General features: G+C 37.2%; 1 protein-coding gene across 4 annotated transcripts in view; it reads left to right on the top strand.

Moving 5' to 3' along the window:
- The window catches only part of LOC144196672 (uncharacterized), a 162,751-nt gene that overhangs the window by 2,663 nt on the left and 146,206 nt on the right, over positions 1-13,882 (top strand). For all 4 annotated transcript variants that reach the window (XM_077717041.1, XM_077717042.1, XM_077717043.1 and 1 more), the window contains exons 2-3: positions 7,772-8,024; positions 8,159-8,228. In XM_077717041.1, the coding sequence (XP_077573167.1) occupies positions 7,831-8,024; positions 8,159-8,228 (264 nt within the window). In that variant the 5' untranslated portion in view covers positions 7,772-7,830. The remainder of the gene's footprint in view (positions 1-7,771; positions 8,025-8,158; positions 8,229-13,882) is intronic.

The raw sequence follows: 13,882 nt of genomic DNA, 5'->3' as shown, positions 1-13,882 counted from the left end.
AGATGCAAAACACGCTTGACAGTGTACACTGACACCTGTGTTCCAGCAGCATCTAATTCTTGGCAGATCTGCTTTTTTGAAATTCTTGGTTGAATCTTCACCCTCCTGACCAATTTTCTCTCAGCACCAGGTGATAGTTTGTGTTTTGTTTCTGATAGTGGGAGTGACAAAACAGTGCCGTGCACTTTATACTTCCAAACAATTGTTTGCACGGTTGCTCTTGGGACCTGTGGCAGCTTTGAAATGGCTCCAAGTGACTTTCCTGACTTGTTCAAGTCAACGATTTGCTTTTTAGATCCATGCTGAGTTCCTTTGACTTTCCCATTGTAGTGTTTACATTCAATGAGCCCCATTTAAATAGCCTCAGAGAAGTCATCAGCTGTAGTCACTCATAATCACTCGCAAGAAGTTAACCGCCATGCTATGAATCTCATTTCACTGACACAACTTTCTAAGTCACCAAAATTGCTAATTCGTGTTGCTGTATGTACATTTTTGACCCAGCAGATTTGATCACTTTTTCTGTTAACACATAATAAATTCATAAAAGAACCAAAGTTCATGAATGTTTTTTTGTGACAAAGAAGTATCTGTTCCAATCACTCTATCAGAGAAATCTCAGAGTTGTAGAAATAAGTGGAAACTTAAGAGAGCCATGACATTGTTTTTCACAAGTGTATGTATATATATATATATATATATATATATATATATATATATATATATATATATATATATATATATATATATATATATATATATATATATATATATATATATATATATATATATATATATATATATATATATATATATATATATATATATATATATATATATATATATATATATATATATATATATATATATATATATATATATATATATATATATATATATATATATATATATATATAAACCTGGCTCTTCTTTCATTTTAACTTGGATATTACGAGCGTAGGTAAAATTGACAGAACATAAGTAACATAGAGTAAAATGAGTCCCTGAATAAGAGCATGGGGGGAAAACCACAGAGAAGTGTGCTAGTTATCGTATGCCACAGAACCAATATACTTTTCATGTTCACGTATGCACTCGCCAGAATAGTGGCACACGCATATATAAATCTAATTTCACTTCTGGTAGACTGCTCTGTAGCAGAGGGCTTTATCAGAGCTTTAGGGACTGATTGTTGGAGTCTACAGTAATGAAAGCAGGTTGTGGGATGGCAATCCTGTTATGATAACTAAACTCAAAGGTCAAATGTTGAAATGACAGTCTGTGCTGTCTGCTGATCATGTTTGATAAGGACAAATGAAAAAGGCTATTGCTTTTGTCATGTGTGCATTTTCATTCCATTCATATTTGGTAATGAAAACGTTTTAGATCAACTTGTATCTCAAACAGCAAAACCCACTGACCATAAAATACGAACCAAAAAAAATGATGCTATGTAATACTTCAATTTCCAAATTCCGTCTCAAGACGACCTTTGAAGGGATTTATTTTCTAGGGGGCCTTTAACACTTATTTTTGGTGTTCATTGACAACTGTGTTCTCAGTATACCAAGAGAAATTAATTTATGCCGCTTCATTCTCATACAATTAGGAAAACGCTTAAACAGTCTTGTGTTTTGATGTTGTTTTTTTCAATATGCGTTTATTTTGTCCCTGTATTTCTCCCAGTTTCAGACATTCACACAGCCTAACATCTGGCTTTGGCAGTGTAAATTCTACAGACTGTCAGTGCAAATGTATAAATCTGCCATAATGCTGATTTTTACTTTCTCCAAAGAGGACTGCTAGGTTGGCAGAAAGGAAACAAGAATTATTTAATCAAACAGCTCTCCTTCTATATCCAGATTTGACTTTGGCTGCATAAAGCTGGTTGCATAATCCTTTTATCAAACCTTTTGATAGTATACTGGAAATAACTTGAGGAAAGGATGGAGACAGAAATATTATTAAGGTCATTTCTATCCCCAGTTTATTTACATACGCCCCTCTTTTTTTCCTTTTTTAAAATGTTATCCTGAATTTTTTTTATGCCTCTGTATTGAGATTTACCTGCTGACGAACAAAGGTTCTCGCAATCCATTAGCAAATCTCTGCTTTTAAACTGTAGATTTATATACCCAGTTGGTGGTAGCATTTGTGCACATTGGTGTTCTCTTCTCATGATAAATAACACTTGAATGAACTCATAACATTAACATAGTGTTTCTCATTTCAGCTCAAAATACTAAAGACACATTTTCCCATGTCTGGCAAATCGCCAATACAATATATTGGTTATGATTCTTCAATAAACAAAAAAGTTCCTATCAAAACCAGGGTAGAAATAGTAACAAATAAATGAATCAAATCTCTTTTTCAATTATTTTTTACTATTTTCTTTCTTTTTTAAAAATAACTATGGTCAGGTCTAAACACTTATATTGTAATACCTGGAGATACGATCTTAATGCATTCTGGGACCGATCTTGTATGTCAATTTACTCATATCTCAAATCAATTTCTCCTGTATAAAATGCATAAATACAAATTAATCCGTTCTCACCCTCTGAAAAAAACTCCACTTAAAATAAGATATGTAACGAAAAAACATGTTCTTAATTGTTCAGATTCACCACCTATGCTCGCAAAGTAACAAATGTCTATCTAGTTGTTATAATCTGCAATAAAATGTGACATTATTGTGGAGAGTCCGATATGGAGTTCTCACCTTTGAGATACATGGAAGTGGCTAAGGGCTGTGGGCGTGGAGGAGAAGGAAAGAGACTTGATGGCAACACGTTCAATTTGCTAGACATTTGTGACACTGTGTAACATAACATAAACTTAAATTTAACATAAATGAACGTAGCTTACAATACACACACCTTTGTTGTGCTAATACCGAGGCAATGGTGTTCATGTCGCGGCTTTCAAGTCCGAACTTACTGCTTTCGCATGCCTCATAATCAAATGTATCCCAGTTCGTTTTTTAAAGTTATCGAACCAGCCATGACTCACTTTTAAGGTTTCTGCTGGCTCTGAAGTTTCGCCTTTCTCAGCTGCTTACTTTACTTTCAATTCCACGCAGATTCTTAAAAGAAGCTCCTCCCTGTCCATGAATATCACTGAAAAGGACAATAAAGCGGCTGCATAGTATGCTTGTATATCAAATTTGCCTCGTATCCCAGGCCAAAAATTGGCTCTGAATTTTCCTTGTAGCTCAAATTTCTCGTATGTTGGGACACTCGTATGTCAAGGTATTACTGTATATGTAAAAGCCACATCTGCTGTGGGTGAAGCGACACTAAGGGTCGGTGGCAAAAAAAGTTAAAGGGGATTTAAAAAACAAAACAGAGGGTTTGGATTGGATTGGATTGGATTAGATAACTTAATTCATCACGTATTTGGGAAATTTCATTGTGGCAGTAGCAAGGGTGATCAGACAGAACATGAAAGCAAAAGCACAAAGTAAATCAAAGTAAATGGGATCACCAAGAATCACCAAATCATATCATCAAGACAGAAAGCAACAAAAACACAAAACGAGCAAGAGTGGACGGAGCTACCGCTGCCGGGTGCCACATGAAGGGCGCCATCTTGGTTGCCGTAGCTAAATTGGATACAGACTGAAAAAGACGTTGTAAAGTTGGACAAAAACTGGAACCACACACAGGAAGTCCTCCAGAAGATGGGGGACCTCTGCATGCAGAGTCACCCCTCCAAGCTCATTCGCACAGTTCCTCAGTAGTCTGGAGCTGAAGAAAAGAGCAGCAGAGCAGAACTCCTTGACGCCGCTTCCGGCCTGGTAAGCGCCGACCGCTCTTCCATCTTATCCCAGGATGGAATGGTTGATCGGAAGCGTTGCTTCTTCTCCCGGCACTATGCCAATGAACATGATACTGGAAGACAAGAATATGAATCTAAAAGTAAGCAACCCACTCAATACCTACACAAGCCTGCCGCAGGGGACACCAACTCCATTCCTCGAAGGCACTTATCCATTCTGTTTACCATATCTTTATTCTCCAACATACTTTTATCAAATAAACAAGATCGTTATCAGGAAGTGCCCTTGAGGAGGGTATTTGGAAGTCCTGAGCCAGAGGATACAAAACAGGAATAGCAACAATTAAATCAAACACAAGAAAAATGCACATCTAGCGAAGAATACCTAGTAGGAAAGGGTACAGTGAAATATCATGCGTTAAATTACAGAAGAAAAGGACAATGCAAACTCTGTATTTTCTATGGTATATTTGCAGCCGAACATGAATATAACTACTATAAGACGTACTCAACGGCAACAAAGTGAAAAAAGGTTTTATTGCAAATCTCATTTGATCTCATCTCTCATCTAATTTTCTGAACCACTTTATCTTTGTTAGGGTCGCAGGGGGTGCTGGAGCCTATCCCAGCTGACTACGGGCCAGAGACCGGGGACACCCTGAATCGGTGGCTGGCTGATCCGTAGGGCACAAGGAGACGGTCAAACATTCACGCCCACACTCATACCTAGGGGCAATTTAGAGTCTCCAATCAGCCTACCAAGCATATTTTTTTTGGAATGCGGGACCAAACCAGAGTACCAGGAGGAAAACTCCACACAGGTGGACGTAACCTGGAATTGAACCCAGGACCCCAGAGCTGTGAGGCCGATGGGCTAAACACTCGTTCCACCGGGCTGCCTTTTATTTCAAATCAACTTTCATAAATATATATATATATATATATATATATATATATATATATATATATATATATATATATATATATATATATATATATATATATATATATATATATATATATATATATATATATATATATATATATATATATATATATATATATATATATATATATATATATATATATATATATATATATATATATATATATATATATATATATATATATATATATATATATATATATATGTATAAACATCATAACGGATATGTAGTGCTTGATATTGAACAATGGTACAAAATGGGTACCATTTTACAAAACATTAGGATGTATAATCCAGGTATTCTAACCACCACTGACCTAAAGACAAAAACAATCAAATTAGAACTCATCTCATTTTCTGAACTGCTTTATCCTCGTTAGGGTCGCGGGGGTGCTGGAGCCAATCGCAGGCCACAAGAAGTCGGACAAGCATACACACTCACACCCATACCTAAGGGCAATTAAGAGTGTCCAATTAGCCTACCATGCATGTTTTGTCAAATAGTGGAACACTTTTTATTTTGCTTGGGCATTTAAATTAGGTGTCTTAGCGTTTTGGCTTTAGATACCACTTATAAAGCAGGTGTGCCCAATTGCAGTCCTGGTGGACCCCCATTCAGTCTGTTCTTCACATCTCCTCTACCAACAGACCTGAATCAAATGATCAACTCATCATCAACCTATATAGAACCTTGATGATGATCCGGATTGTTTGATTCAGGTGTGTTGGTGGGTGGAGACTTGGAAAACAGACCAGATAGAACCGGAGTTGAACACCCTTGCTCTAACGCACAGGTGTTAATGTTGGTGCACGGGGGCCAAATCTGGCATCATTTTGTGCCGCTCGAGAAAGTAAATGATAAGTGCTGACTTTCTTTTTTAGGATCAAACTAAAATGAAGATGATGGATTTATAATATATTTCCTGAATTTTCCCTTTTAAAATCAATAATTACACTTTTTTAATCCAATTTGTTCTTTTTTTAAAAACTAAAAACACTTAACATATAGAAATATTTTCTTTTTTTCCACTTAGTATTGAACATAACTTACTGTGTTTCCTCTCACAGTGGGGGACCTGGGTTCAAATCCAGGTTGGTCCACCTGTGTGGAGTTTTCATGTTCGCCCCTGGCCTGCATGGGTTTTCCCCAGTTACTCCCACATTCCAAAGAAATGCATGGTAGGCTAATTGGACACTGTACGTTGCCCCTAGGTATGAGTTCTAGCATTAATGGTTGTTTTGACACAAAATCATCAAACTCTAATGACATGGAGTACTATTTAAATCCCCCCAGCAGAGCACAATCGTCTTTTTAAGATTTAGACAAAAATTGGCGTCCTTGTCTCATCACCATTATCCCTCAAACTGATGAAATAATCCAGCCTTCAATCTAGACTACTGGTCAGTATGTACTACGGAAAGAAGTGGAGTCATTTCCATTAGTGGCCTTGCAAGGTTACACATTACATTTAGGTGAGTGTGAATGATGGTCTGGTAATGGGATAACAAGTCATAGTTCATGATGTTCAAGCTATTCGAAAGTGTGCATGTTTGTGTGTGTTTCAGTTTGTAGCTCTGTGTCAAAAGTGCCATAATTATCTTCCAAAAATAAGTGCCGATTGAGTGCCCCATTGTGAAGGAAATCCTATAGACCTCCAAGAACGGAATAAATGAAATAAGCCAGATTTTCATTGCCGTTATTTTTTTTATTTGTGTGCATGATCACACCTGTCTTGTGTTTTGTATAATGTGTTGATGGGTTAAGGCAAACTACGGCCCGCGGGCCACATATGGGCCTGTTAGACTTTTTATTCAGGCCCGCCGACGTTGTCCAAATAATGTTTTTTTCCCCTAGATGGCGCCGTCACACGGAAGCCAGTGGCAGTCGCTCTGTCCACTCTCATTTGTTTTTCGTGTTTTACAGCCCCTCTATCTTTTTTTTAAATTACATTTTAATATTTTTTAATACATTCCTTTTTACTTGTACTGTACTTTATACTTTTTACTTTAATGATGAGTGATGAGTATGTTAATACTTTAGTCCTTTTTTCTGTTTATGTTTCATATGTACTTTTAACGGATGCAGTTTTTTATATGTATCGTATCTTGTGCTGACCCGGCCCATCTGTCAAATTTTTTAAAGTCAATGTGGCCCCCGGGCCGAAAAGTTTGCCCACGCCTAGGTTAAGGGCTCCTAATGATTAACACAATCAGCCACTTTACTTTGTACTGCGTATTTATTAGGTCAAGTTGTGTGATACCAAGGGGTATAGACATGCAGATGAAAGTCCAGAACTTTCTTTCTTAAAGTTCCTCTTGTCAGTCATAGAAGAAAGCTGAGAAACATTTTTGTCAAGCAGTGCGACTAAACGATCTTTGGATTGCCACACGTATAAAAGAAGCCCATACAAAGCCATTCACTGCACTGAACGAACATGCCATCTGTGGGTCTTTCTTATTTCCTCTTCTCTTTTCTTCTCTTCCTTTTTCAACCCTTGTAATCAAATTTGAGCAAAATCAAATGGCGGGAGGATAGAGGAAGAGCAGTAGGGGGTGGAGGGTTCAATGAAAGTACCTTTTGTTGGTCTGAAACGAGCAAGTAATTTACAAAATGCCCTCCCTTTGTACAGAGGGCTAAAGGAAGAAAGAAATCAGTAGCTTTTAGAAGCTAGGCCTTGCGCTGCGACGGGCAAGATAATGAAAGCCGTCTTGTATTTGTGGGATAGAAAGCACCTCAAAGACTGACTGGGCCCAGGCTCAGGGTTAGCTTCATAAAAAAAAGAAAAAAAAGGAAAAAAGAAAAAAGCATAAAACACAGTCTCGCACATACAGAGGAGTCATGTGGACTTTTGTAGACTCCTCTGTGCGGCATGCATGTGTGTGCGGGTCTTTTTGTGTTTGGCAAAGAGCAAAAAAAAAAAAAAAAACAGGATAGCAGTGCTTGGCTACTCTTAGTTGAGACACTGCGAGGAACAGTCAGAGTTGTGGATGCTGAGGAAGGAGGAGGCTGCTCATCTTTTCTTACCTGTTGTGCTCTTGCAGGTTGGCCTTGCTGGCAGATCTAAACAACTCCACCTTGAAGTCTGGAGGAGACATTACCCATGATCACTGTATTTATGGATTTAACGGGGACGAGGATTTCAACCTTTTATCACTGTCTTTTTCTCCAACACGTCTTCATGTCCTGGAGTAAGAAGACACTTGAATGCTCAAGGATAACTTCTGTCAACCTGCTTGGATTATCACTCCGACCTGAGTCTACCCCACCAAAGAGCCTGCTAATGTATTTTTATAGGTCAGTTCCATTGGATCAATTCTGTGATTTTAATTTGGATAACTTTTTGGTTTAAAATCACATTATAACTAAATAATGTCATTTTCTTCCAAGCTATCAGATTGTAAATTGTGGTTGTTATTATTATCGTTTAGATATAGGCTCTGTCTATTTGGCCTGCAGACTGTGCTCCTCACTCGAAGTCCTGTCTTTCAGCATATACCGGTGAGTTAGGAGAGCTTTATTTTGTCTCTCCTGCTTCCTTCAAAGTTGTATACATTGAGACACCTCCCGTTATTTATTTTCTTTTACCTTCTCAATCACTCATTTTGTTTAGTGCCTTAACCATTGCAAAAAAAAAGATGATAGTTATTTGCCGACTGTCTGTTGACTAAAAGATCTTGACGTTATGTTTGGTCGTATATAGCTGCATTGGTGTACTGTGATTTACTGGCCCTAATCCACACCTGGCTTTAGACATTTCTGCTTAAACTTATGTTGAAATGTTTTGGACAACGAAAGCATTTATTTGTTTAAAGGTACATTTCATTTAAATTGGAATGTGCCAATGTGACTTGCGTTATTAGTATGAAATTGTGGTAAGCCTGCATCTGTAATTGTTTTAACTCTTATGAAATTGACTGCTTGATTATATTACTAATGAATTATACACCTATTTATGTTAAAATTAAATGGACCAATTGGGGCCCAGGCTAGTCTAAACATGCTCATCTTCACCTCTAGGCTGTTACTCATCCAACATACATGTCCAACTGAAGATGAATTAATTACTATGTCTGAATTTATAACATATATGTAATGTAAGTGGCTGAATGGTTAGCGTATCGGCCTTTTGGTTCTGAAATCATACCTGTCAACTTCTAAGTTTTTCCAATATTTTTTACGTTCTTTGATTATTTCAAATTGTGTAAGTACGCCATATAATAACTTTTGTACAGGACTTTTTTTTAAGTAGTTTTTTTGTAAAACTGATCTCGTATTACGCATTTTGGCTCTAATCCGGGTCGTCTTGGTCACTGTGAGCAGACGAAAGCGTAATCGACAACTGCTTATTGTGTTGTCATGATTTAAGTAAGCATGATGTGCGCATGCGCATTCCGCTTTCAACCGTGTGCCTTTTCACTATATAAATATAGAGCGTCAGAAAGCTGTCTACTTTGGAGGAAATTTTAGACTTTTACATGAGTAAATATGTGCTGTGTTATATTTGTACGGTTTTATTGCTTAATAAGGGGAATTGCAATCATTAATAAGGGAAGACATTGGCTGGGGTTGACAGGTATGTGAGATTGAAGGTTCAATCCCAGGTTCGCACCATCCAATGTGGGGTTTACATGTTCTCTCTGGGCTTTTGTGGCTTTTCTCCGGGTACTCTGGTTTTCACCGGTATAAATTACGTGGGCCTGACGTGCCCTACTAGGTTAACATAATGTATTTTCTGGACTATTAGTCAAACTTTTTTTCAAAGTAAAACTGGACCTGCGGCTTATGTTTTTTTTCATAATTATTATTATTAATAATATATTTTATATCTCTGACCACTGACATTATGTTTGTTTTTTAGCCTATAGTTATCTGAAGAACATATGTTAAAGGATGTTTATTAAGCCTGTTGTTTTATTGTTTCTTTAAAATGTGTTTGTTCAAAAAATGCGACTCATACTCTAGTATAAACCTATAGTTCGGAAAACACGTTAAACTTATAGTGCTGTTGAGGCTAGTGGGAAAGTGATGCAGCATCGCATAGTCACAATTGGATAGTTACACTTGTCATGATACTGAACACTTAGAAAAGCAGTCTGGGGGTTGTCCCAGCCTGGATTTGAACTAAACCACACCCAGCATACAGTATCTGCATAATAAAGTACTTGAAATTTTCAGATGACCAAATCCTTTGATTTGCAATTTACAGTTCCACCATATGGAAACCAGATCCAACCAAAACGTAATTACATATCCTTTATGTTGAAATTCCCGTGGTAGCATTGCATACTGCTTGACAATCTCCCTATACTTCGTTGGCCTCCTATTCACTGTCACACAAAAACAAATCTCCATGTTTTTTTATTTTTAATTTTATTTTTTTGGAGCTTGGTTAAAGCAATTTTGTTCCTTATTTAAAAATTCTCATTTTTAATTCCTTATTTGAAGTTATTTAAATGTGTGTTTATGTGCATGTGTGCTTTGTCAGTTGCCTAATGTTAGCTTGCTCCTTAAACTTGCACCTACACGAATAGAAAATGTTTTGCATGCTTCTTATTTATTTTAAAACATTAATAAATCATTTTCTATCAGTTTCTCTCATTTTTTGTGACCTTCTCACATCTTAAATACAAAATTGGGACACTTGAATCATTTTAAACTGATTTAGTTGGTATTTTTTGTGGACAGTGGAACAAATTTGAGAATGTACTTATTAAATATTGCTCTATTTACAAAATATCCAAGTTACGAAACAAGTTTTGGAAGCAATTAAATAGAGCTATCACTGTATCCAAATCTATACATTTTTATGGTATAGCACAGTAACTTTGTTATGTGACCAGTTCCTATCTTTGTAACGACCTATATAACTGGTCAATTTATAATATCTATCATTCGATAAAGCCAGCGATTATTATTATTTAGTGACCAACAATTTTTGCGTCATCATTGCCTTGTTCGTCATACATACATCCCTAGAGTGTATCTACCAAACCCCCTTGTTGTCCAACCCTGAGTAACAGAGGAATAGTTTTTTAAAAAATGGTTATTGTACAGATCTTCAAAAACAACAACAACAACAATCGGAGTGGCCTTTTTACAGGCCTTCTACTTGTAACAAAAATAACACTTAATAGTCATATGACCATGACTTTTTCCCTTCCAATTTCCAGTGCTGTGTTAATGTTAGGTCACGGGTTTAAATCCTGCTGTTTACATTTTACTTTTCTTATTTTCAAAATATAGTAAACAAACAGTTTTGAACTAGCAAACAAGCCGTTACAGTTGTTTTATTCAAATGTATGTTTTACACTTAAATATGGTGTTGTTTCTTGAAATCTGTAGACAGCGAGAGGATCAGAATTGTTGCCTTTGATGGAGAATAAGAAACAACATGAAAATAAAAGGTGTAGCGTTTGGAAATGTCGAGAAAATTGGTTCTTACGTAACATATGTAACCCATGTTTATGTTGGAAAACAGTAGGTGGACCTACTGTCTACCTATTGTTTTCCAACATAAACATGGTTTCACATATGTGACGTAAGAACCAATTTTCTCACAGGCAGCGTCGTTTCCAAACGGTACACCTTTGATTTTCAAATCCAGACAAATTGAAATGACACCTGGCACTGCCTGTTAAAAGAAACTTCCTTTTTGTTAAAGCTTATGGTGTCCACTTCATAACCCTCAGTTGCCTGTTCCTATGAGCAAAGAAGCTTCAAATAAATAATTCTTTCAATTTATTTTAGCTCATTTGCCGAACATTTTTTGAATAAATGTATCAGAAACCCGAGAAATATTTTGATGTATCAAGAGGCACAGGTGAGCTCTGCCTGACTTTGGTGCAGGAAAGCGTGGGATTGATTCCTGCTTGGTGGTGGTATGATTATGAGTGCGAATGGTTGTCTGTTTCTCTGTGTGCCCTAAAGCTGACTGGCAAATGTTCTAGAGCAGCGGTGCCCCAACTTTTTCCTCACTGCGCACCCGTAAAGCTCTTCCTATTTTCTCATGGGAGGCCGACAATTTAAAACAGAAGTGTGGAAAGGGTTGGGTTAAAGGCTTTAATGTTCCACGAATGATGTCCTGGTCCATAACAGGGCAAAAACATACAGTCCCAAGCATAATAGCACTTATTATGATTATTAATATCATTATTATAACAGGGCGGCCCGGTGGAGCGAGTGGTTAGCGCGTCGACATCACAGCTCTGGACTCCTGGGTTCAAATCCAGGTCCTGTCTATCTGTCTGGAGTTAAAAATGAATGAAACGAAATGAATATACTATGAATGTGTTCATGATTATGTGCTGTCCCTTATTAAATAAATCAAACTGAAACTTGTTTAGAATGTGATTGAACGGTTAGCACTTAGTGAGAATTAGAAACTGCATTGACGGCCTAGTGGAGCGAATGGTTAGCATGTTAGTCTCGCAGCCCTGAGACCCCGGGTTCAAATCCAGGTCATGTCCACCTGTGTGGAGTTTGCATGTTCTCCCTGGGCCTGCATGGGTTTCCTCTGGGTACTCCGGTTTCCTCCCACATTCCAAAAAGATGCATGGTAGGCTTTTGGACACTCTAAATTGCCCCTAGGTATGAGTGTGAATGGTTGTTTGCTTCCTTGTGCCCTGTGATTGGCTGGGCACCAATTCAGGGTGTCTCCTGCCTCTAGCCTGATGTCAGCTAGGATAGGCTCCAGCACCCCCCGTGACCCAAGTGAGAATAAATCGGTTCACAAAGTGGGATGAGATGAGAGAGATTATTATGAAAGACTTTTCTCATTTAAAATAGGAGGGCAAGATTGAAAACGTTAATATATATTTCTATGACAAACCGGCACCAGGTGGGTCATGGACCGGTACCGGTCCCTGGCGTTTGGGGACCCTTGGAGTAGAGTGTAGTCTCCCATTTGCCTGTAGTTAGGGTTAGTTGGGGGTAGGCTCCAGCAACCCCCAGAACCCTGTTTGTGAACCTCTTCTAAACTGCAGGAATTGAATAATTCCTCTGCTCATATATTACGGTCTTGTTTGCTGCTGCTACATAGAAGAAAAAAATCTGACTGGTACTTCAACTAGGACTGCAGGGGGAAAATCTTTGTTGCCACACTGCCCACTCTCAAGGACCAGAGGAACAAGGGTGGACCAAATTATTCTGGACCCCCTTTCCATAGGCTTGCTATGTACAGCATTGATGATTATATGTATTCCATTCTGCTGTTGTTTTATGTTTCGTTGATAACTATTTTGTACTATTGTCACTTACAATATTGCGTAGTTGCGCTTCAGCATCATGACACTTGTGAGGATAAGTGGTAGAGAAATTTAAAGAATGGTCTACACTATTGTTGCTGAATCACATTTACTGCACTTCAAGTCACTCTAATATGTTGGACAACTCTCTTTATCACTTGCATAATTGTTTTTGCACAGCATTTATGCATTTAGATCGATCTTTGCGTGGCTTAACTAATTTATTATAAAATTATATGTCACCTCTAAAATATACTTTGGTTATGATGGGTTGATTTTTGCAATACAAGATTGGATAAATCTGTGTCTTATATACTTAACTAATAACCATGATTCTGAAAAGTCATCCACATTTCCAACTCATGACATATCACGTGTTTTGAAGCAGTGGGAAAAGTTTCTTACATTTTATGTTATTTAGAAGAACATAAACAACTCAGTGGCATTTGAATGTGCCAATTTATTTTGACATATTTACTAAATGTCAAAATTTGCACTGGAACAAACACATTGGAGAAGAATGAGTAATGAGCTTTGGTGGTTCCATTGTCCAATCAGCTGATTCCCTCTCTGCCCGATAAATTATCGTGCTTAATGCATCACTGCTTTCAATATTTTTGGCAAATAACTCAACCCTCATTTCAGGTACGTGTTATTGTTGGTGGTGAATGTGTGTGTGTGTGTGTGTGTGTGTGTGTTTGTGTGTAGGGGCACCAGTAGATAACTCGATTCACGCTTTTGAGTCTTTAAAGGTCCTGTAAAAAGTCAACATCATCATCATGAATATCATTATTTGACTGGTTCAAAGAAAAGAGTTAAAAAGCTTGCCATATTTGAATGTTTTTCGTTATTTTTTTTGATGCATCCTAATCTTTTTTCCTAATCTTTTATATCTATAATAATTATATA

This window comes from Stigmatopora nigra, chromosome 5, assembly GCF_051989575.1.
Source record: "Stigmatopora nigra isolate UIUO_SnigA chromosome 5, RoL_Snig_1.1, whole genome shotgun sequence".
Classification (NCBI taxonomy): domain Eukaryota; kingdom Metazoa; phylum Chordata; class Actinopteri; order Syngnathiformes; family Syngnathidae; genus Stigmatopora; species Stigmatopora nigra.
This window is presented reverse-complemented; position numbering and strand designations above follow the sequence as displayed.